Consider the following 26,232-nt stretch of genomic DNA (forward strand, 5'->3'; position numbering starts at 1 on the left):
CCAAATGGCATATAACAGAGACATTTCATTGCATTTTTCATTCCAACAGGTGATGCATCACAAACATTAGCACTGCTTTTTCAATCCTATACCAAATGGCCTATATGAGATTGTAAAAGTAGTGTTAATGTTTGTGATGTACCATCTGTTGGAACGACAAATGCAGCACATATGTATCTGTTCAGGGTGGCATAGTGGTAATGTTGCAGCAGTAAGGAGGAATGACAGTAAGGAAACCAGGATTCACGTCATGTACCCTTCCTGCATGGAGTTTGCATTTTCTCCTCATATCTACTCCAGTTTCCTCCCAATGTCCAAAGACATACAGGTTTGGTGGATTGGCAACTCTTAATTGGCCCTAGCATGTGTTTGACATGTTGGAGGTTTTATGCAAGTGTTCACCCTGTGATTGACAAGTGCCTAATTCAGGGTTATTTCCTGCAATGTGCCCTATGCTAGGTGGGATTGGCATCCAGCCCCCACCCCTGCTTGTAACCCTGCTCTTGATTAAGTGGGTTAATAAAAGAAATGAAATAAAATATCTCTGTTATGTGCTGTTTAATATGATTATAAAAGCAGTGTTAATGTTTGTGATGCACCATCTGTTGGAATGAAAATTGCAATGCTTATGTCTCTGTTATATATCTTTGTTATCAGATTGTAAAAGTAGTGTTAATGTTGGTGATGCACCATCTGTTGGAATGACAAATCCAATGCACTTGCCTCTCTTATATGCCATTTGGTATGGTATTGTAAAAGTAGTGTTAATGTTGAAGATGCACCATCTGTTGGAATGATAGAAACATAATTGGAAACAATGCCAGAATGTCAGTGTGTTCATTTATAAGGATACAGTGCCTGCTTATTGGAGCCTTAAACTGGCCCTAGTGTGTGTTTGGTGTACGGATGTGAATGTGTGTGCTCGCCCTGCGATAGACTGTCGCCCTGTCCAGGGTTTGTTCCTGCCTTGCAACCAATATTAGCTGGGTTTGGGAACAGCCTCGATCTGGCAACTCAACCCCCAACCCCATCCCGCAACATTGGTGTGGATTAAGTGGGTTAGCAACTCAAATGAAATGTCTCTGTTATATGCCATTTGGTATGGAATCGTAAAAGCAGTGTTAATGTTTGAGATGCGCCATCTGTTGGAATGACGAAAACATAATTTGGAACAAAAATGCCAGAATGTCAGTGTGTTCATTTATAAGGATACAGTGCCTGTTTATTGGAGCCATAAATTGGCCTAGTGTGTGCTTGGTGTGTGTGTGTGTGTGTTCACCCGGTGATGGACTGTCGCGCTGTCCAGGGTCTGTTCCTGCTTTGTGCCCTATGCCAGCTGAGATAGGCCCCAGACCCCAGTCTGGATTTAGTGGGGTTAGAAAATGACATGACGTGACTATTAACAGCTAGCATAATTTAACGCAAACGCATTTATAAGGATACAGTGTCTGTTTATTGGAGCCTTAAAACAATTTCCAGACTACTTCAAGGTGGACGAGGTCGTTTAAACAAGAAACGTCATACACTTAAGATGGCAGCTGGGCAGCAAACGCCTATCACTGTGGCAATAACACCGCTATGAGAGGAGTCGTATATCCCAAATAATAAATATTTCACAAAAGAAGTGCATGGTTTGGTTTAGCTGCATGCCGCACTGCAAAAAGGTATAATGAATGACTTTATGGAGGAAGCAATCATGCGAATAAATAAATCAATTATAAATAAATAACAGGATGGCAATAAAAACAAAGAACAGAGAAATATTGTCGTGTGTAAAAGCATCACGGAGTCTGACGTGAATCAACACTCGAGGCTGCGCAGCGCTGCGTGAGTTGCCTGGGTAAACAGGAGAAATTCCACGTGTCGTCCATTCCATCCATCATAAAAGGCAACATTATTGACTGCGAGGGCAGTGCCTGCCAAAGCAACGCAGTCCGTCTGTCACAACAGGAGCCTTCAACTTGTCAACGGTGTAATGCTAATCACCTAATCAAGCAGCACAGCTTTTTATTCTGAGTCAAGTGCTTCTTTCCTAAGAATTATTGAAACACATTTCAAAGGAGTCTCCATCACATGTGGGTGCATCGTGCTGCTGCTGCTATTTTCCTTTTTTCATTTTTCTTCCTGTTGCCAAATTTTGTACACTTGTGCTGCACGTACACACTTTTTGCCCACTTTATTCATTTCTCAACCCACTATATCCTAACACAGGGTCACGGGGGTCTGCTGGAGCCAATCCCAGCCAACACAGGGCACAAGGCAGGAACAAATCCCCGGGCAGGGTGCCAGCCCACTGTAGGGCACACACACACACACACACAAAGGACAATTTAGGATCGCCGATGCACCTAACCAGCATGTCTTTGGACTGTAGGAGGAAACCCATGCAGACACGGCGAGAAAATGCAAACTCCATGCTGGGAACCCAGATCTCCTAACTGCGAGGCAGCAGCACTACCACTGTGCCACCGTGCCGCCTGCCCAATTCATTGTGTTTTCAAAAGGACGTTTTCCTATTCATGCCCATCAATCTATACTCAATAACCCTGTCACGGTGGCGTGCCTGTGGACCACCCTCCAGGCCCATCTGAAGCAGGTACGACCACCTCGGGTCGAGACGGGGGGTGCTCGACGCTGACCTTCTCCTCTTTTCTTCCTTCCGCTGTACTGACAGGACACCCGGTGAGGGCAATTGACTCCGCCCCTTCTGCTGGGACGAGGCGTTCAGTTGGGAACAGAGTGCATAGGACGGAGCTCCTAATAACTTGGAAAGGGAGAGGAATCTCGTTTATCGTAGCAGACAGCTTTCCAATTTCGCTTTTGTTGCTTGTACTTTCGCATGTAGTGGCCCTTTGCGTTAATTTTGGTTGGACGTAACATAATGCAGATGACCAGGTTGGTGTGGGACCTGCATTACCTTACATCAGGGGGTCCAAAACTCCAGTCCTGGAGGGCCACATTGGCGGAAGCTTTTCATTCTAACCCTTTTCTTAATTAGTGACCTGTTTTTGCTGCTAATTAACTCCGTTTCCATTCATTTTAATTGACTTGTTTCTTTAAGATTTGTTCCTCTGAATTTCTTCATTTCTTTCCTTAAATGGCACCCAAACAGAAATGAAATGTGAAGTGAGTGAGCACCCCACGGGGTTGCTACAGCACCTTGGGTTCCCACAGGGCATGCTGGGACTTGGAGTTTGGTGGCCCAGTCCTGCTGGGTTTTGGTGGTGCCACCAGGGGGTACTGAAGGGACTCCAGAGCTCTGCTTCATCGAGCACCCACCTTACCCGGAAGTGCTACTGGACTAAGCGTTAGGGGTATTACATAAAAGGAGCCAGCTGCCTCTGCTCCAGTAGCCAGAGTCTAGAGGTGGAGGACAACACTTGCTGGAGGAGGAGAGAAAGAGAGACACACACAGAAAGAAGAGTTATGTCTTGCTGTCAGCTGATGTGCTAAGGGAAATGATTGGGAAGCGTTTCCCACAGCAAAAGAAAAAGCCTATGTGTTGCTGGACTTGTGTCTGCATCTGCTTTTGTCGGGTTTGGGGAGCTGGAGCACCCCCTGCAGGCAACAACATTAATTTTGAAAAGGCTGTCTTGTGTTATGTGGCAGGAAGAGAAAATGTTACAGGAAGGTCACCATCTTGTGAGGGGTAGAGAAAAAAAAAAACTGGAGAAAAGGAAACCACTGGAGAGAAGGGGAGAAATCTTCCATATTTGAAAAACAGGCCTGTAATGTGTTACAGTCAGAAATACCCAGAAAGTAAACCTTTTATTAAGGATTTCATTTGTAAGGATTTGTAATTGAAATGAGGCAGCTTCAGGATTGATTTCACTGGATGTTCTCAGACTTAAAAAAAAAGGAAAAGCAACCAGCACTGTTAGGAAAAAAACTAAAAGTTCCATTAGCTGGTTGGGTAAGATCAGTCGTCTCTCTCTATATATATAAAATCCAGCATCTGTCTGTCTGTCTGTCTTACCGTTTTTCACGAGAGAACTACTACGAGAGAATTTGCTTGAACATTCCGGTTGATTTTGCGACTTCTCTCATTACACTAAGTATCATAGTTCGCTTGCGGCACCGATTTATTTGCACGAATCCGAGAGACATGCAGTGGGCTGAGATGAGGGAGGGCTAGCGAACGACAGACTACTTAACGGATTTAGATCGGGTTTTTTTCTAGAATTTGCTTGAACATTACAGTTGATTTCGCGTCAGGAGTGGGGAGTCCCTCTCTTCACAACACGAGCAGCAGAGACGTGAAGTGGCTGGCGTGTAGCACAGGCCCGATGGTTGGCGAGGGAAGTGAGCAGAGGGCAAAACTCTCTAGTTTTGAAGAATAAAAATGAGTTACGTCAATATATATATATATATAAGTTATCTGTGCGTTATAATAGTTGTCTAAAACTTTTTGGGTCTCACCTTGAATATGAAGTACATATGTGTTAGATTATATTGAAAGGTTTGCTCACATATTGTGGGCCATATATTTCAATTTCATAAGGACTGCAGTGAGGCTCTGATCCGCACCGCGGTGAAAGAGCAAACAGCTGAAATATTCGGTAAAGTTTGAAAATACTTAATGTAACAAATAATATTAATGTTAAAAAAAAATCTGATGTTTCCAGCAATTGACTTTCTCAGCCTAAAATTGATTTTAGAAGTACTGCTAGCCAATATTTTTCAATGTTGTTGAATGAAATATAAGAAGACGCAATGTCTCTAACGCATAGTGACAAATCAATAGCTTTTTTTTTATTTCCGACTCGTTTGCAGCCAATATTTTATTATGTGAAATGAAATGGAGCCATTGTCATTATTTATTTATTTATTTTTTTGAAAATGATGTTCTTCTTTCCAAACGGTGCTGCACTTGGGGTATAAAAAAAAATACAGAATTGTTGTCTTTATACGGCAAAATGGGGTGGAACGATTTTGTTGGAAAGCAATTGACTTCTAGCACATAATGTAACCGGGCCAAGTTTCAATCAGGCCGAGGGGTTTGCTTTGGAGTCACCGACCCATGTCCTGACACACGTGCAGCCACAGCCGTCACTCAGATCAAAAGTGAAACACATGCAAACGTGAACTCGTCCGTACGATAACGTATCTATCGATCTTTACAGATCACTTTGTAGAGCTCGCTTTGACATTAAAGAGTCTTTATCTGTTGATGAAATGAAATGCACTGTGAGTCAATGTTGTGTACTGTAATAATTAAATGAGAAAACCTCTGAGGGGATGAATTCCTTTTATTGGCCCTGTAGCTTCTACCTTCCATCTAGCCAGCCCACCATAAACGCCTGAGCACTGCTGAGATGGTTGCCCTTCTGACAGGTTCTTCCATCTCAGCCGAGGACTTCTAAAGCTCTGTTCTGACTGACCATTGGTGTTTTTGGGTGACAAAGACCCTTCCTGAATGGTTACTCATTATGGCCAGATGGTCATCTCTCTAGGAAGAGTCCTGGAGGTTCCATACTTCTTCTATTCCACAATTACTATCAGCTCATGTGCTCCTGGAAACACTTCCTGCTTAACAAATGGCTTGCCTTGATCGACTGCGCACCACAATTTGATCACAGGGGTCTACAGAGCATTTCTTAGACTTCATGGCTTGGTTTCTTGTCCTGCCGTGCAGGGTGAATTGTGGGACCTTCTCTACACAGGTGCATGTGCAGTCCATTCAGTTTGGATTCCAGTCAAGCTCTAGAAACATCTCAAGGTGAATGAAAGGGAAACAGGAGACACCGAGCACAACTTGGTGGGCCACAGCAAGTGAATGAGAGATTGCAGTTTTTGATTTTTAATGAATTTGCAAACCTTTCTGAAAGCCTGTGTTCACGTCATCATTATGGGTGATTGAGTGTAAACTGACTGGGCAGACACTGGACACAGCAAACTAGCATAGTCGGGTCCAGGTCAGTGGCCAAGTTATACTGTTCCCTGCATTTATAATGTCCCTTGCATCACCCATCAGCTATAGGCGTGTATAGCACATTCTTGATTGGCTCGTAGTTGTTTCCGCGGTGCGCTGCTGCTGCTCTGCGAACATATCAAGCAGTCCTCCACAGACATGGCAGGTGTATTTCGGCATGTTGTCCCTTTATGTATGTGTATGTGTGTGTGTGTGTGTGTGGTTGGTCCTAAAAGAGTTCAGAAACCTCACAATAGACACAACTTCATCACATAACTGCATCAAGATGGTTGATTTCCAGGTTATGAGGTTATAAAGCAGGAAGGGGAGAGTCCAGGTGGATGGAGACGGAAACAACATCAGAGAAGGAGTGGCTATCAATCATCTGTGCTCTGGATGGAGATGAGGAGAAGGCGTTAGCGTACAGTGCCAACCCCTGGTCCGATGGGTAATTACCATCACCCAAGCCCTTAAGTGGTCTCCCATGCACACACGTGTGACACTGATTATGTGAGAGTGGATGAAAGAACTTCACATGTGCTGTGCTTTGCTTTTTATGCTCGTTTTGAACTTGCAGAATGCAGTTTTTCTCACTTGAGTTTTCTTGACTCTGCTTGCTGTTTTTGATAAAACATTGGAGTGAGCTTTGGTTATGAACTTTTGCTCGATTTAGACTTAACATTTCATCTTTCAATTCCTGTTTAAGAATGTTCTTGTTGTGATGGGTGGCCAGGACACCAACAGAGTGGAAGGACCAGAGGAGAGGACATTGGTGAGGCAATACCTCCTCTGGGACACCAGAGGGGAGCCAGCCCTCCTGGCACCACAGATTCCCGCAAGGCATGTCGGGAGCTGGAGTTTGGTGAAGCCCTGTTGGGTCCCATGGGGATGCTGCGGAGCCCTGTAGAGGACCTCAGCCCACCTGGGAGTGATTCCAGAAAATACTGATGAGTCACCTGGAACACTCCCGGGACGTGAATTTGGGGAGCCATAGATAGATAGGTAAATGGATAGATATGAAAGGTACTAAACTTTATAATAGATAGATAGATAGATAGATAGATAGATAGATAGATAGATAGATAGATAGATAGATAGATAGTTTCATGTGTCAGTTCATACCAAGACAAAGCCAGAGGAGGAGTGGAGGCAGATGGACTGGCGGCAAGAGGGGACTGTATATAGATGTGCTGCGGTGTTGGTAATTTGTGCATGTTTTGCTGTTAATAAATACGGGTGTTGAGTTGAACCTGTGTCCTGCCTTTGTGTGTCCAGGTTAGGGTGGCTGTATGCCCAATAGTGGCTTGTTACACTTTCTTTACTACTGAAACCATCCATCCATCCATCCATTTTCTAACCCGCTGAATCTGAATAGGGTCACGGGGGTCTGCTGGAGCCAATCCCAGCCAACACAGGGCACAAGGCAGGAACCAATCCTGGGCAGGGTGCCAACCCACCGCAGTACTGAAACCATAACATAATCAATCAATCAATCAGTCAGTCAATGACTTGTTTATTTCCTATCCACATTCTCAAGGGTTGTAGGCAGTTATTAGTTAGGTTATATTTAATGACCTAAAAAAAATGACATCCTTTTAATACATTTAATTCCACCCAATTATTCCAGTTTTAGGGTCAATTCATATAATTATTCTGGCATGCAGTATTTAATTAGTACTCTTGTGGGTAATTTTAGTGGAGAATGTTCCGGGAAATGGAAAGGAGGAACAAGCAGAACATTTTTTTTTTTTGACAGAACATACTCTGAATAAACCCACTCAGCCATCCATCAATTATCTAAACCCATTTATTCCAACTTCTAGATCAAAATGTACTTCAGACAGGCAATATTTATATCATACAGTCGTAAATAATCTTACTGGGGGATGTGTACTAGAATAGAAAGGAGAAACAACAGATTTTTACCCCTGTGTTTGGAACAAAAATAATAAATCAATGCAGGCATCTATCCGTTCATGTATCCATATTTTTGAATTCACTCATTGCAAAGCAGGCTTTTGGCGGATCCCATCACTATTAGATGCAAGACAGCAACCAGCCTTGGATGGGGTGCCTAGGACCGCACTCATTGAACTTAATGTCACTAGAAATAGGTGGGGGCCGAGTGAGAGAGAGAGAGCGAGCACAGGTGACATGACCAGGAAGCCCTCCACTTGTAGCATTCAGAAGTGGTAGCACTGTGGCGTTCTCCTGTTAGCTCATGCTGTGAGGAGGCCTCATCTGAGCCAGATGTGGTAAGTTTGCGGATAACCACTAGCAGTTCACCTTGTGCTGTGAGTTCACAGGATTACACTTGGCGATGAGGATGGGATTTGCACTGTGGAAGGGCAGAGTGTAGTGTAGTGTAATGGCAGTGTTGAGCAGAAATGGTGGGGTCTGAGAGAGAGAAAGTTCAGCTGACATCACTAAAAAGTGCTGCACTTACAGTAGTTAGAAGTGGAGTCTACATGCCCGAGTCAAGGAGTTCTTCAGTTAGCTCACACTGTAAGGAGGCCATTTCTGAGACAGATATTGTGGATTTGTGGCCAACCACCAACCCTTATGGTGTGAATCCACAGGAACACGTTTGGCGACGAGGATGGGATTTGCACTGTGGATGGGTGGAGTGTAGTGGCCATGTTGAGCAGAAATGGTGGAGTCTGAGAGAGACGGAGAGCTCAGCTGATGTCACCAGGAAGTGCTACACTTACAGTAGCTTGAAGTGGTACGTGCACAGCTAGCACAAGGACTTCTATAAGCTCATGATGTAAGGAGACCGATTCATTGTGGGTTCACAGTTACCCACTAGCAGTTCAGCATACTACAGATATGTGAACTGAGATGTTTTATGGTGTGAGTCCATGGCAATAGTCTTGGCTACAAGGGTTGGATTTGCACTGTAGTGGGGGTGTGGCAGCTGACATCCCCAGGAAGCCCGCTGCTTGCCATGTTCAGCAGTGGTGTGAGCATAGTTACAAGAAAGAGTTATCCTATTAGCTTACGCTGTGAGGACACCCCTTCTTCTGAGCCAGATCTTGTGGGTTCATGGCCAACCCCCAGCAGTTAACCACATGATATGAATCCACAGGAATATGCTTGGCGATGAGGATGGGATTTAAATAGAGCCAGACATTGTGGGATCACAGTTAACCACTGGCAGTTCAGCACAGTGCAAATCTGTGAATTGAAATGTTTTGCTGGTGTGATTCCATAGCAATACTCTTGGCAACAGGGGTTGGATTTACACTGTAGCCAGTGAAGTGTAGTGGTGGTGTGGCAGCTGACATCACCAGGGAGTACTCCGCTTGTCGTGTTCAGCAGTGGTAGGCACACAGCTGAGACAAGAAGTTTTTCCATTAGCTCATGCTGTAAGGAGATCTTGTCTGAGCCAGATGTTGTGGGTATGTGGCCAGCCACCAGCAGTTAACCATATGAATTGAATCCACAGGAATACGCTTGGCGACGAGGATGGGATTTGCACATTGTGGGTTCACGGTTAACCACTGGCAGCCCAGCACATTGCAAATCTGTGAACTAAGATGTTTGGTGGTGTGAGTCCACAGCAAAACCCTTGGCAACAGGGGTTGGATTTGCACTGTAGCGGGTGGAGTGTAGTGGTGGGTTGGCACCAAACATAACCAGGAAGCACTCAGCATGCCATGTTCAGCATTCAAATGCACACAGCTGGGACAATTAGTTTACGCTGTAAGGACACCCCCATTCTGAGCCAGAGTATGTGGGTTCGTGGCCAACCACCAGCAGTGAGCAGCGAGTCCACAGGAATATGCTTGGCGATGAGGACGGGATTTGCATTGTGCCAGAAGTTGTGGGTTCCCGGCAGTTCACCACAGTGCAGATGTGCAAACTGAAATACGCATCCACTAGTGATGTGGAAGGAAATTGAGCTGAGTTCTTTGGAACTGTAAGACAGTAACACTAACCAGTACATCACTGTGTCACTGTCATTATCAATTAGATCCAGTTAGCAACCTGTGGGATCTGAGAGGAGACCAGGGAAAACTTTGACAGCACATGTGAACTCTACACATACAGAAATCGAACCCGAGTGCATGGAGCTGTAAGGGAGCAGTAACAGGCAGCATGCCACACAACTAGGAAAAGAGCAAAACAAAGAGATGACCCCAAGCTTGAACTGTGTCACAAAGGTATTTCCGGAAAATTGTATTCTCCACTGCATGAAGACGTAGAGTTGCTGCTAATTTGTTTGTTCCATTCAATACAAATCTGTTTCTGCGGTAGATCTATTAAAAACGCAAGTCTAAAAATGGAGTAAATAGCTACAACTCCACATATTTGTTGGCATATTGATGAATTGCCCCTTCCTGAAGTGCCTTACCCAAATATGGAGTGGAACTGCCAGCGTGGTACAACCTGGAATGAACAAGGACAAGCTAACAGAGCAGGCGTCTCAGGACGTGTGATTTCCTCACGATGTCAACAAAGAAATAAAAAAGTGACACGTGTGAAGGAGTGAGCGCCCAAGTGCGTCACTTTGGGTGATTTGTTTCAATGGGCACCTTCTGATGGCTTCATCTGCCTTTTGTCCTGAAATTAAACACATGGCGCATATTGCTGTTCGAGGCTGCCGCTCGCAGCTTTTAGTTTGAAATCTCAATCCCGGAAAATTTGCAATATGATCAAAGAAAAGTCTTTGTCAAAAATGTAGGAACATTTTGTATAACAGCAGAGCAAACAAACAAAAAAAAGGCAATTATTTATCACTGCAGGGCTTTACTTGTTTGTGAAAGGAAAGAAATAACAAACTGTCCTGTCAATGTCTGGCAAAAAAAAACAAGTTTTCATAATGTTGCCATTTTATGTAATAAATGATAACATTTAATATTGTAAAATGTTAAAGAATCCCCCCTTCTTCCGACTCTTCTTATTCTTCATTTTGCTCTCAGCTGGCCACTACTAAAATGAACATGCTTCCCCTTGTAAATGGCGTCAGTTCTTTTCTTTTCCAATGGATTTCCCCAAATTAGACCCCATATTTCTGTAACACCCCTAAGCACCAAACACAGGTCTGACAGAAAAGTGTCTCAACCAGACCTGGAATTATACCGACTGGCTCTGTGCACCCCACCCAGGGCTACCCCCCATTAAGAGGGCATCCATCCTAATCCATGCAGAGCTCCATCCTAATCAAGAAGACCCGACAGAAAGAACGGCTCTCATTTGTCTACTCAGGTTATTTTCTTTTCCTTTGGACCGTAGTGTGGGATTTGCTCCATTACGCGCTCTTTTTTGTTTGCATTTTGTTAGAGAAATTAAACGGGACGATCCGGCTGGCGTCCCCAACTTTTCATATCTTTGGGCTGTGTGATTCCTCCACTTGACGATACAATACTTCTGTCCTGATCAGGGAAGAATTTTGGGGTCTTATAGATTTTTCCTATAGTAGACGCCATTTTGCATAACCATCATTAGAGTCGCATCCTATGTTTCTAGGGGCGTGGCCCCTGGGGTCGTGACCTCGAGTTCATCAGCAAGTCAGGATAATATAAGCTCAGCGGTTGCACTAAGCTTTGTCCGATCTGCAGATGAATCCTTTGAAACTCCTATAGAAATTCTCTCTTTGTGATTGATTTTCACGACTTGCCTGGTTTTCGACTTCTTGTCTGAATTCTGATTGTTACTTCACACATTAAAGGAGTGCAGTCTTCCAAGAAAAGAAATGCTTTTCATCTGAGCCTACGTATATCCATCCATTATCCAACTCGCTGTATCCTAACACAGGGTCACAGAGGTCTGCTGGAGCCAATCCCAGCCAACATAGGAAACAAACCCTGGGCAGGGCGCCAGCCCACCACATGGCACACACACGCGGGACAATTTAGGATCACCAATGCACCTAACCTGCATGTCTTTGGACTGTGGGAGGAAACCCACGCAGGGACACGGGGAGAACATGCAAACTCCATGCAGGGAGGACCCGGGAAGTGAACCTGGGTCTCCTTACTGCGAGGCACTAGCGCTTCCCACCGCGCCACCGTGCCGCCCTCTTCAGTCACTTCATTTATTTTTTTATTGTTTTAATTTGTCTTTTGCACGCATCTCCCAGTTCGACTCAAAAATATAGTTATGTGCTTCCTGCCGATTTAGGGCTACTGCTCATTAACAATCATGTATCAGCTGCAGAATAAAATCCAATAAGTTGCAACCAGTGTTTGCACCAAGTCCCAAACCTTAGACTCAATAATGCCCAGCGTAATATTGGGTTCAAATAATGCAGTTTTAATCCACCAAACACATTTTTACAATGACGCACAGCTAATAGCCATACAAGGAACAGACCTTTTTATCTCTCCTGCCACCTCCAGTTGAGCGTTGGCTTCTTTTATACTGGACATGGAATGGCTTCTGGTGGCCCGACATGACTTGTGGGAAGCATTTCTGAGTTGTTTGGGCAGTCCTCCCTCGACTGTGCCCTGTCTTGTGGCACCCAGGACCCTAACAGGGTTTTACTTCTGGACTGCAGTTCCCATGAACCCCTGTTGGTGTCCAGGATGGGATGCCACAAGCTGACCACTGCCACCTGACGTAATGGGGGAATGGAACTGCTCCTGGCCCCCGGCTTGTGCTTGTCCATCCTCTAGCACCTTCCATCTTGGAAAGGACATCATGGCGTCGTCCAGCGGGAATGTCCTTCTGTGCTCCATGGCACTCACAAAGTCTGTAAACCCCTACAACTGCGAACTAAATGGAAAATAACAAAGAAATCTCATTTTAGGTGCTCACCTGACTTTTCATCTGCTTGCTCTTTATTTTTCACATACAATAAGAAACTGTTTTTTGTTAACGAGTCCTAATAGATCTGATGTTTGCTGAAAAAAACAAAAAATGTTTGCAGAATTCATTAAATTTGTAACAATTTCTCATATTTAATGAATAACAGAAGTCAAATATAATATAATATCACTATTGTATACATAAAATATACTTTAAAAATAATCCAATACTTTTCTTGCTTTGTGCAACGTTTTACATAATTTTATATATACCTTACATGTATTCATTTTATTTACATCACCATAAAATGCACAGCTCATGTCAGACTTGCTCGCTAGTTTCTAGATTGTGTGCATTTTTAATATTCTATCTGTACAGGAAAACCTTTCAATAATGGCATCATTTAGGACGAGCTGTCATGTGTGTCAACTGCTGTCAGATTTACAAAGGTGTTATTGTCTGTCTGCGTTAGATGGAAAACATCAAATATCAGTCATCACATATAATGTGTTTCAAATTGCTTTTCTAACTCTTAAGTGTTTTTTAAAGAAAAGTACAATCGAGTGCACAATGAATACATGTAAAGAAATTAGAACCTGAAAATGGAATCGTTAAGCTGAAATTACATGCAAATCAGCACTTAGTTATTCTTAAAGTAATCTCACTTTCCAGATAGTTCAAGGGTTATTAGATAGATAGATAGATAGATAGATAGATAGATAGATAGATAGATAGATAGATATGAAAGGCACTAAATAATAGATAGATAGATAGATAGATAGATAGATAGATAGATAGATAGATAGATAGACAGATAGATAGACATGAAATGCAATATATGATAGATAGATAGATGGATAGATAGATAGATAGATAGATAGATAGATAGATAGATAGATAGATAGATAGATAGATAGATAAAATTGAAAGGCAATATATGATAGATAGATAGATAGATAGAAATGAAAAGCAATATATGATAGATAGATAGATAGATAGATATGAAAGGCACCATATAATAGATAGATAGATAGATAGAAATGAAAGGCACTATATAATAGATAGATAGATAGATAGACATGAAAGGCAATATATGACAGATAGATAGACAGATAGATAGAATTGAAAGGCAATATATGATAGATGGATAGATAGATAGAAATGAAAGGCAATATATGATTGATAGATAGATAGATAGATAGATAGATAGATAGATAGATAGATAGATAGATAGATAGATAGATAGATTAAAAAGAAAGAAACCTTCTGACTTGGCTGCAGTCCCAGTGAGGCACTATACAGACAGATGACCCCAGTCATGTTTCTTGACACACTTCTCTTGAGTAATTAGTTGGCTGAAAGTCCTCAGTGTTGGTGTGTCAGAGAGAGGATGTGCTGCATTGTTCATAATGGCACTCAGTTTTGTTTTCATTCTCTCCTTCACTACAACCTCCAGGGGGGTTCAGAGTGCATCCCATAACTGATTCTGCCCTTTTAATTAGCTTGTTGATTCGGTGGGCTTCTCCTGAAGTGATGTTACCAGCCCAGCACACCACAGCGTAGAAAATTGCAGGGGCCATCACAGAGTTATAGAAGATGTGAAGGATGTCACTTCCCCCATTCAAGATAAAGGGCCCGCTCTGCCTTTCTTCTATAGATCCTTCTGTGTTCTGTGACCAGTCCGACCTGTCATTAATGTGGACCCCCAAGTGCTTGTAGGAATGGACCACCTCTACATATACATAATGTGGCCAGGTGTAGGAATGACAGGTCATTAAAGCAGAAAATATGGAAGTCCAACAAAAATCATGCCTTTCTGGCTTCAGCCTGAGCAAAATAAACAACTGAAGAACTCTTTGTGACTGGACATGGCGCCTCTTTGGTGAGGTGAAAGTAAATCATTATTTCTGTACCGCTTACCTTTCCTATAATACAATTAGACACCAATAAGCAGAAGACCTGTGTGTGTGTGTCTGTGTGTGTGTGTCTGTGTGTGTGTGTATGTATGCACCAGTCCGTTCTGCCCATGCTCAACCACAGACACAGGATTTGGTGTGAATTCTATGGAAGATGTAGACGTTTGTACAAGTGTGACTTGCACTTGGTGAGATGGTGCATACGTGCACTTTTACATTTTTTCGGCGCTTGCATGCACCTCACTACGAAACAGCCTGGCTTTTATTTTGTATTTTACATAGAATGTAAAAGCATGTAAACTTTCGCAAACTCATTAAAAAACAGATGATATATTTCCTTCTCTTTTCCAACAGTGTTACCCAATCTTAAATAATGTGTTAAATAGATTTTTTTTTTGTTTTGCATTTTACATAGCCTGATTCTACTTTATATTTTACGTAGAATGTAAAATCACATAAACTTTCTCAAACCCAATTAAAAACACATTTTAAACTAGTGATATATATCCATCTCTTTTCCAACAGTATTAACTAATGTGTTATATAAACGTTTTTTGTTTCGTATTTTACATAGCCTAATTCCATTTTGTAATTCACATTGAATGTAAAACCATTAATGCAAACTCATTAATTCAAACAAGTGACATATTTTCTTTTCTTTTCCAACAGATACAAAGCAATTGTGAATCCAATGGACATCCAGACCTCCAGCGCTGTGTTCTGGACCTGTCTGAAAGCAGTCACCATATGGATCATCTCAGTGTTGCTGGCTATTCCAGATGCCGTGTTCTCTGACCTGGTCCCGGTCAAAAACAACAACGTCAACTTCACCGCCTGCATTCCATATCCGTACTCCAACGAGATGCACCCTAAAATTCACTCCATCTTGATATTTATGGTATACTTCCTCATTCCCTTAACAATCATCAGTGTCTACTATTATCACATTGCAAAGACGCTAATCAAGAGTGCACACGACATGCCGGGTGAGTTCAGTGAGCACTCCAAGAGACAGGTGAGACAGCGTCATGTTTTTCTGCCAGCCTTTACCTTGAAACATGTAATTAGCCATTTGAATGGATTTCTTCTATTTGATTTATTTCCTGTGGACACTGCTGTAGTAATGAGTGTTATTGTTTGATTGTGATATCAGGTCCCCTGTGATATACACCAAACACCAAAGGTTCCAACTAACTAGATGGGGGACTAGGAAAAAAATGTCAAAATGTATTACGTAATGGCCGCCTGTAACCTCTTACCTGTTTATCTGTCCGTGTTGTACCCCACATATATGAGGCAGGCAGTATGGCACAGTAGTTAAGGATTTGGATCTCAGACCCAGAGGTTGTGGGTTCAAATCTTACAGCTGACACTGTGTGTCCCTGAGCAAGTCACATGACCTGCCTGTGCTCCAATTGGATAAATAAAAGAAATGGAACCAATTGTATCATTACAGGTATTGCTCATTAAAGTACATGTCAACCTAGGGATCACTTTCTGACTGGGGCTCTCTTTACTTTCAGACCTTTATGTCAGCCCAGTTTACCACTAGTAGAGGGTTAAGGAAATGTAGATATGAACAATCTAACCTTCAGGTCCATTAGTGTCCCAGACATGGCAAAAAAGTGGTAAATCGTAAAGCCTCCATAAGAAGCTACTAAAGCTGGCCAGGGCTTCTACTAGCAAAGAGCCTGACCCAGTTCAGCTTACTCCAACTGCGAACTGCAGGCTTAGGCCTCAGCCTGCAGGTTTTGGACTCAGTCTGACGCCTGTCATTTATTTGATTTGGGAACAGTCGCACAATTCTCATTCACTTGTGACTCTGTAATGAAGCTTTTTTACTTTCTCGTAGGGAAAGTATTGTAATCGTCCAAATATTTGATTTTCAACATTTTGATGAAATCTCAACATTTTAGACCTCCCTGAGTGTGAAAATACTATTTTTGGAATTATATCTGTGTATCTGTGTGTGTGTGTGTGTGTGTAAAAACAATAATTTGAGTACGCTTTCACTTCGGTCAATCAAATTTTGCATACAAGAACAGTGGAACCTCGAGTCACGATCGTAATTCGTTCCAAAACTCTGGTCGCAACCCGATTTGGTTGCGACCCGAAGTTATTTCCCCCATAGGATTGTATGTAAATACAATTAATTCGTTCCGGACCGTACGGACTGTATGTAAATTTATTTTCTTTAAAGATTTTTAAGCACAAAAATAGTTAATTATACTATAGAATGCACAGTGTAATAGTAAACTAAATGTAAAAACATTGAATAACACGGAGAAAACCTTTAACAGAGAAAACTAACATTGCAAGAGTTCACGCTATGGCCTTCCGAACTGCTCGTTGTTTTAAGGACAGGTAAAAAAAATGAACATTTGAAAAATCCGTAATTTATACAAAAAATAACCATAAACAACCAAGAAAACTAACCTTGCATGAGTCGAGTTCTGGCATGAAGGAAGTGAGGAGGAACAGGGTGGAGAGCAGATTACAGTTTTAAGGTAAAGTCTGTGACGATGCACGTCTGACCGAGAACAATGTACTGTACAGGGAGAGACTGAACACGTGCGTAAATCATCAGCGCATATGAACCGGAACGGAAACTGGCTTGTTCGTCACCCACGTGTGTGGTTGTGAACAGATGCAAAAGTTTGGAGAACGCTCGTGACCCGAGGTTCCACTGTATTAGGTACGAAACGTAGGCTTCTATCAACGTTTCAGCTATTTCTGCTAACCGGAAGTGGTACTTTTTAATTTGTGTAGCTTCAGAGTCCAATTTATTTAATTATGTATTGTACAAGAAAGAAAAGATCACGATAAAGAGTTTGGGTACAACCCTGGTGACCCCATATAATTAAATGGGAGATAAGCAAAAAAGAAAACACACAACAATTGAGGAGAGGTCTTCACAGAAGCTAGTTCAGAGCAGAACTGCCTCAATTTGGTGCATCTTCTGGTCTTAAGTACTTGTGGCAGGAAGAGGCGGGCCCAGATGGACGGACACCAGATGTGATGACGTCAGTGGTGTTACAGCCGTTAATCTTCAGGTCTGAAGATGGAGGAGGAGAAAAGGCATTAGGATACAGCACCAGAGCGGAGGAGAATTACAAACATCAGAACCCCTAAGCTGTCTTCTATGGCCATGTGCGTGGGGGCATCTTAAATGTGTTACCAAGCTTTGTATATGAAACAGCATATGAGGTATAATTATTATAATTCCTTATGTCTTTACTAGTTTTCACCGCACAAAAGGAATTGTAACCTTTTGGCAGAATATGTGATATGCAGAAAAGAGTGATGTGCTGCTTTCGGGAGTATACAGGTGATCCTCTCCCCCAACCTTACTGCTTTGGAGGTAGTTATGAAGAATGATGAGGTTCAAAGTGAGTTGCGTTCAGGAGTTCAGACCTTATTGCTCTGAAGCAATCGAGACTTCACAATGGAGATTGTTGATTTGATGCTGTGTATGGAGTGGTGCACCAGGGAGGTGGCTATGAAGAGTGACGTGGAACAAAGTGTGACACTCCACCTTCACTGATAACTTTCCAAAGTCCAAACTATTAACACTTTTATAAGATGGTATCAGTGTTTGTAGTCAACCAATCAGCACAATTCATCTCCTATGCCCCACCCACGGAAATCCCTCCTGGTTGAATGATAATTAGATATCTTTGACTTGGAGCTAAAGTAGCAGGAATGGCCTGAGTTCCTGTTGTAGTAAATGCTACAAATCTGAGTTTCTAAAATCATAGACATAAAATAATGATGTATATATTAGGTTCCCGAAAGATCTTTTACTTGGCAGGGTTTATTATATTATACCTGTTTTATTCAAAAATACATTTTAATTTAGGATTCAGTGTAGTAAGTATGACCCGTTATTTTGATTTTGTTAATCTGACTTCTAAATTTCTCTTTTTCTCCCTTAGATGGAAACAAGAAAACGACTGGCGAAAATTGTTCTCGTCTTTGTGGGCTTGTTTGCCCTCTGCTGGTTTCCCAACCACGTCCTCTACATGTATCGCAACTTCAATTATAAGGAAATCGATACCTCAGCAGCACACTTTGTGATCACCTTGTTGGCAAGAATGCTGAGCTTCTCCAACTCCTGCGTTAACCCATTTGCGTTGTACCTGCTAAGCGAAAGTTTCCGGAGGCATTTTAACAGTCATTTGTGCTGCAAACGGAAAAGACATCGAGAAAGATCCATGAGTTACGCACAAAGTACGTCGGCAGTACGGATGACATCGCTGAAAAGCAACGTGAAAAATACCTCCTCGACTTTACTCAACGGGAACAGCCTCCGACATGAAGTATCATTGTGATTCGGTTATGTGGCTTTTCTTACCAACTGGACCAGGAATATTGTTGCCAAAAATAGTGAAATGATTTGTGGTTAGGGCCCATCAGGAAAATTGATAACAAAATATCCTAATGCAAATCGTAAAGTTTAAAATAGGAAAGCTGTATATGGCATGGCTATTGATGGAATATTTATACGCATCAGATGGGTTTCATAGGCATGGACAAATTCATCAAGAACATCGTCTTTTATTGAAGTATCCATTTTGTCTCTCAAAAAATGCTCGGAAGAGACATATATGTCAACCAATATCGCAAAATGGTCATTTTATCTTAAGCTTATGTTAATTTATTTTACGGTAAAAAGTACGTTTTGAAGATGAAGACTATTAAGTGATAATGTATTTTGCAGAGACAATATGCGGAACAACATGAAAAATTGTATTCCCAATTATGGGAAGAAGAGAAGGAGCACATCCTTATCGCCAGTCTCAAAACCAAGGCAATAGATTGCGCACAAATATTCTCATTTCTGGGAATTTTTCTTCTTAAACATCCCTCTTTGCGGCAGTTTCAACGAACTGAAAAATGTAACCTGGGTATTTTCCTCTCAAAGGACACTTAGAAATGTTATGACTGAATAACAGCATGGTGCCACGACCCTCGAGCAATTTCGAAAATGAGGGGATGGAGGAAGTTTTATGGCAGCTGACACAGTAGACCGAATTTTGGACATCATAGTATAGGGGGAAATTCTTTGTACATTTTTGCTTGAAGCATTTCTTGTCAATGGCAGGTACTTTTGGACAATCAGTACTGTTCAGAGAATGAATAACCCTGGTGTGGTAGTTATCGTTGTAACAGTTAATACATTGTAGTTACTTGGGTTTACGCCATCTTAAGAAATCTGACATTAAACGTCTTGGTCGATCTTGGCATTGAACTCTTTCACACATGTAGACAGCTGAAGCATCCATTGTGCACACTGATCTCGGACAGTTTACAGGATAAGATCTGCACCACCCCTCTCTTCCCGTAATTATCTCTAACCATTTAATTTTCCGCACTTTCTTAGGTTTTCTATCGTGACATTTCTAGATTTACACGCTATTATTCCACAGTGCAAGAGTCACTTCCTCAACTATCGTTTTTAATGACATGCCTGTCCCACATCATCAGTACTGTTTGTCTTCTGAGATGATATTGTTCTGGGCAATAAGTACTATCTAACAAAGGATATTTCAAAATGTAAAAAATTTGTACCAGGGACGATACGTATTTTCCAGAACAACAACTTCTAATCAAGTCAGACAAATAAAAGAGAAAATGACACAAAATATAGTAGTTGAAGTGGCCTCTCTGAATGAAAGTTTGAAACCGTAAATTAGTCTGTAGTCGAAATACTTGCGGAATGTTTCTCTGTTTTAATACAGATGAGTTAGAACATTTAACAATGCTCTTCAAAAATTGTGCAGTGTACCGTACTTGAGATATCTCAATGTAAATTGGACTTTTGTGACAAATTTCCTTAATGTATACAGTAAGAGAGACAAATTTCAACAAAATCGGTCAACAGGGAGTGAAGATGTTTTTTTGATGTAGACAAATATGGCAATTGCAGTTAGTACTTATCCCATTATATCGAAAAGCACCAAAGAAAATTCAACAATATAAGTCCACAGCGACTTGTGTCGTTTCTTGCAGACAGACAGACACTGCGATTGCAGTCGTTACTTTTCAGATTAATAGACGAAAACACTTTTTAAAAAAATTTAAAGCAACCTATTAGATTAATTCATTGCAGGTTGATGTAAAGCCGATGTCACATTATGCGACTTCTGGCGGTAGGGAAAGTCAGATTATTCGCACACTGTTGCTGATCTTGTCGTTGGACCAAGTTAATTTAAGTGACTGAAAATCACCGAGCCTACTAAATTACTTGGCTGCATGCCGACTTTCCAGCACAGTTGTGCTACCCTTGTTTTTAAGAGCCAATATCGTGCTTCTTGAATGAGCTCGTGATGTATGAAAGGTTAACAGCTACAGCGAACAGAACATTTCTCTGTTTTTAGAACAGAGTTGCGAAATCTGCATATGCTTTTCAAATTGAGATTTCGAAATGTATGGTGCGGTGTATTTGAGACATCTTCTCAACGAAAAAATGAAATAATAATAAAATCTAAATATAAATTATAATAAAACAAAATAAAAATGGAACTTTCATGAACAAGTTTCCTTGAAGAGCAAGCGTGCTCAAATTTCAAGAGCATCAGTCCACTGCGACTTGCGTTGTTTCTTGCAGAAAGACAGTCAGGCATGGTGATCGCAGTTGATAAGTTTCAGATGAAATGTAAAAACACCTAAAAACAAAAAGTTGAAGCAATCTAGTAAATTAATGCTTTGCAGATTGATTTAAAGCCGCAACTTCTAGTCGTAGGGAATGTCAGACTTACCAACGGAGGCTGCTGATCTCATCGTCGGACCGTATCAATTTAAACAACTGAAGGCATATGGAATTATATATTTAACAGTCATTTGTGCTGCAGACGGAAAAGACATCGAGAAAGATCCATGAGTTACGCACAATGTACATCGGCAGTAAGGATGACATCGCTAAAAAGCAACATCTCGACTTTACTCAACGGGAACAGCCTCCGAGATGAAGTATCATTGTGATTTGGTTATGTGGCAGGGCATATGGAATTACGCAACTGTAGCATAGTTGTGCTCACATCTCAAAAATACTATATCTCTTACTAAATAATAATCTAAAATAACATATTTCACTGGCCAACCATGGTTCAGCCTTTTTACTGGAATGAACCTCCTGCAGAATGCACTGATATTGGGTGTCCATCACTCCAGCATTTGCAGTGAGCCATACACCTTTCCCCTAACCTCTTACTTCAACTAATTTTGATAATGATGCCTGTTTCTTTTTTTTTTTGACGTGAACACTGACGCACGTTGTAAAAGAAAACGAGACCATGACGACAATTTACGAGTGTCTGTCCACACACCAATTTCAGAAGGACTTTGCTGTAAATTTAGAACGCATGGACCTCATTACTGTCATATGATATATCAACGAGAGAAATCGGCCCTGAATGCCTGCAACTTAAAATATCTACTGTTTTAAATAGTTCCTTCATATTGTTTTAATTTATGGATGTTGTCGATGAACTGTTTTGTTTAATCAAATATTGAGACTTGGGTCAGCCAGACCATGTTTTTACTGTTTGGTTGGCAATTCTATTTGTTATAACTGTATTTGTGATTAACAACACTGGCATGTTATACCATCCACGGATATTGAGAATGTGTGCTCGACAAGGTCAGAGTAGAAAGAGGGTAAGCATCTTAAATTACTAGAAACCATAAAAGGCAAAATGTCGTGGACTAGTTGGAGCGAATTGCTGAGTATTTCAGACTACATAACTGCCCTTCATGGCACTACGGCGTCCATGGATATTGATGGATAATTAGCTCCTAATTAAATATGTAATTCAATGCTAACTTTATTTCTGTGTTATGAATATGAATCTTATTTATGAATTGAAACCCCTATAATTTAATTCCGTCAAATTATTTTTTACTCACATTTTCTTCTTCTCACGGTCAAAAGGAGGTAAAGGCTATCTTGGCAGCACTAATCCACAGCATGGCTCACACATGCATTTATTTTGGCATATGGAGAGTCACAAATCAATTTGAATGTCTTTGTATTCTGAGAAAAAGCCTCCAAACTCCAGACAGAAGGCACTGGAGCTATAAATCGGAGTAGAGCTTAAGTGCTGCGAGGTCCCAGTGCTGCCATGGTGAAATAATCATATCATATCATGTCATATTAGGGCTGTCAGAGTTAAAGCGTTAATGCATGCGATTAATTTCAAACTTATAATGTGTTATTTTTTCTCAACGATATCGGAGAGAGATGGTTACTTTCAATTTAAAATTCCCCTAGATGGTTGAAAGGACAAAAATGTTGGTATTTGTGAATTTAGTTCTGGCAAATTTAAATATTGTAAAATGACGCAGAGAACACAGATAAAGAGCTCGACCACCACATTGGTGACCCCATATAATCTGATGGTAAATTAGTGTAAATTAACTCACAGTTAGTTACAAACAGGAGTCCAAACAGAAACAAAGTAGGTAACTGGTTGGCCGGTTTATGAAGGAAGATGGTAGGAAGGGGCGGGTCCAAGAGGGCGGACACTAGAGATGACATCAGTGATGGGCTGTCAATCACCCTGTCTGCAGAGAATCAGAGAGACAGACTTTCCTGTACTCATCTCCATTATTAATACAGCCTGTGACGAACAAGTCATCTGAAAATTTCTGTAGATGGCAAGAGTTGAAATTGTGCCGAAAGTCTGCTGTGTAGACAGTAAAAATGAATGGAGACAGGACAGTTCCCTGAGGGGCTTTTGCTGTCTCCCCAGTGCACGTACTTGACAATATCACATTAGTAAAATGTCTTTGGTATATTATGAGCAAAACATGCTGCTGCTAAACTAACATTAAATTAGCAAAATCCACCCCAGGCTACAATCCATGAAAATACACAGGTAGATCCGTGTCTATGAATGAAATGAAATCTAAAGCATTAACATCCGCAATTGAAATGTGGTCTGCGTCTGCCCTGTAAATATAGTTATAGAAAAAGGGATGAGATTCGCCATTCGGATAATGATGAGCTCTGACAATTCTTACATCTTGCAGTCACAGAGCGACAATTTATATGAAAGTCAGATGTCCTCACAGTTAGAGCAGCGAAGAAGATGTAAGGGAGTGACATTCACAGGTGATGAATGGACATCACTGAGCAACCAAAATCGGCTTAATCAATTAATCGCAACTAGATGAATGTAATTTTGTGACTGATCACGATTAAAGAAATAAATTATTTGACAGCCCCAGATGATATGATATGATATGATATATGATGCGATGCGATACGATATAATATGATATGATACGATATGATATAATATGATATATGACACGATACGATACGATACGATGTAATATGATATGATATATGATACAATATATGATATGATATGATATGATATGATATGATATGATATGATATGATATGATATGATATGATGCTGTGTTTACTAAAAGCACCACTACTTCATGCCAGCTTGGTCTACTTCATTATTTTACAAATCAATTCATGTTGCTAATGTGAGGACTGTAGTGTTACAGTAAGTGATTTTTGGGAAACAATGTAATTTTTGTGAAACCGCTCAGAGTTTTGTAATTTTTGCTTAAATATTTATAAATATTTATGTTTGTATTTGTTATTAAGTGTGCCGTAAATACATTTTGCTGAATTCCTCCATGTAACAGTCCTCATAGAAGCATTAATAAATAATAATTTTATGTACAGATTTGCATAGTTACAGTGAATGAAATAGTGATGCACAATTGTTTACTTCACTCGACAGGTTACATGTACTGTTAAAATATGTAAATCCTCATCGGTTCCAGGCTTACAGAGTGTCAGCGAAAGTGAGAAAGTGATTAAAAAAAGGCAGCAGACATCTGAGGCTTAGGTGGAGAATGGTGGGTCCTGGTAATGAACCTCAACAGAAAAGTCAACAGTGGGGCACCCATGCCACATGCACTTCAGAAGAGGTATTCCAAATGAAGCTAAGCTTGTTTGGGCCTGGCCGGTCCTTGGATGGGAGACCATCTAGGAAAAGCTTGGGTTAATAAAGGAAGAGGTGTTGGTGAAGCCAGTGGGGGGTCACTTACCCAGTGGTCTGAATGCCTCAGTGCAGTGATGGGGACACTGTGCTGTAAAAATGGCATCGTCCTTCGGATGAGATGTAAAATCGAGGTCCTGACTGTCTGCGGCAATTAAAGATCCCAGGGCATCTTGCAAAAAGAGTAGGGTGTATCCCAACAATCAGGCTAAATTAACAACACGGCCTAGTCATTCTGGCCTCCTAATCATCCCATGTCTCTACTTGGATGTCTCTTGCAAACCACATCAATGGAACTGGTTACAGATGTATTTCAAAACTTCTAAATCTTCCAGTAAGGACCATTGGGGCCATTATCTGCAAGTGGAAGGAACTTCACTCCACCATCATCCAGGAGCTCCTTGCAAGATTTCTGACCAGGGAGTCAGAAGGGTAGCCCAAGAGCCAAGGACCACTCAGAAAGAGCTCCAGAAAGACTTGGGAGTCAGCGGGTACAATTGTTTCAGAGAAAACAATAGGCAGAGCACTCCATCGGCATGGCCTCTATGCACACTCAGCCACCATAAGACTCCATTACTGAAGCTCATTTAAAGTTTGCTGCACAACACTTGGACAAGCCTGTAAAATATTGAGAAAATGTAGTCTGGTCAGACGAGACCAAAGTTTTTCTGCCTGTCATACTACACACCATGTTTGGAGGAGAAATGGGGCTTCGCATCACAGGAAAAACACAACACGCGAATGGTGAAGTTTGGAGGTGGAAGCAACATGGTGTGGAGCTGCTTCTCATCTCATGGTGCTGGCAGACTTCATGGAATTGAGGAAACAATGAATGGGGTCGTGGACCAGGAGAGTCTCGAAATGAATCTGCTGCTATCGACTAGGATGATGAGGTCAAGACGTCCAGCAGGACAACAGCAGGATCCAAAACATACAGCAAAGGAAACTCTCAACTGGTTTTCGGTGGAAGAAAATCAAGTTGTTAGGATGGCCTAGTGAATCACCTGACTTTAGTCCAACTGAACATTTATGGAAGGAGCTAAAGATGAGGGTGCACAAGAGGGCTCCCCGGAATCAAAGAGTTCACAGAGAGGCCCAATGGAATCTTCAAGCTAGGAACTCACAGAGGGGCTCCCTGGAATCCTCAAGCTAGGGTTTCACAGAGGGGCCCAATGAAATGTTTAAGCTACGAGTTCACTGAAGGGACCCCTGGAATCTTCAAACTAGGAGTTCACAGAGGGGCACCCCAGAATCTCCAAGATTGAAAGACAATCACTTTCGAAATCAGACCTGAACACTGCAGGCAATTGAATTCTTCATACAGGAGGCGTCTTGAAGCTGCCATTACAGACAAAGGCTCCCCTTCTAAGTGTTAAATTAGCGTGTTTGATATTTTCTTCCTGTATCATTCCACTTTATCACACACACCTTTATTTATGGCCTTTAATGTTGTGAATTATTTATATTTGTGGATTTCTTGAGTTATTATTACCAATGTCTGGGAAGAATTTAATGGGAATATCCTCATTGGAAATATATTTACTGAGCAAAATGCTGACGCGTTTAATACTTTGGTCCCCCCTTGTGTAATTTTTTTTTTGTTTTAGTGGCTCACGTGATTGTT

The 26,232-nt window shown here is 41.4% G+C and overlaps 1 protein-coding gene across 2 annotated transcripts in view; it reads left to right on the plus strand.

Moving 5' to 3' along the window:
* Positions 1-23,855, plus strand: part of nmbr (neuromedin B receptor) — a 60,192-nt gene extending 36,337 nt beyond the window's left edge. Inside the window, exons 2-3 of one of the 2 annotated variants that reach the window (XM_039738592.1) lie at positions 15,250-15,595; positions 18,516-23,855. In XM_039738592.1, coding sequence (XP_039594526.1) covers positions 15,250-15,595; positions 18,516-18,911 — 742 coding nt within the window. In that variant the 3' untranslated portion in view covers positions 18,912-23,855. The remainder of the gene's footprint in view (positions 1-15,249; positions 15,596-18,515) is intronic. The other variant, XM_039738593.1, reaches the window with a different exon arrangement.
* Positions 23,856-26,232: the final 2,377 nt, after the last annotated feature.

The sequence above is a fragment of the Polypterus senegalus genome, chromosome 16, assembly GCF_016835505.1.
Source record: "Polypterus senegalus isolate Bchr_013 chromosome 16, ASM1683550v1, whole genome shotgun sequence".
Taxonomy (NCBI): domain Eukaryota; kingdom Metazoa; phylum Chordata; class Cladistia; order Polypteriformes; family Polypteridae; genus Polypterus; species Polypterus senegalus.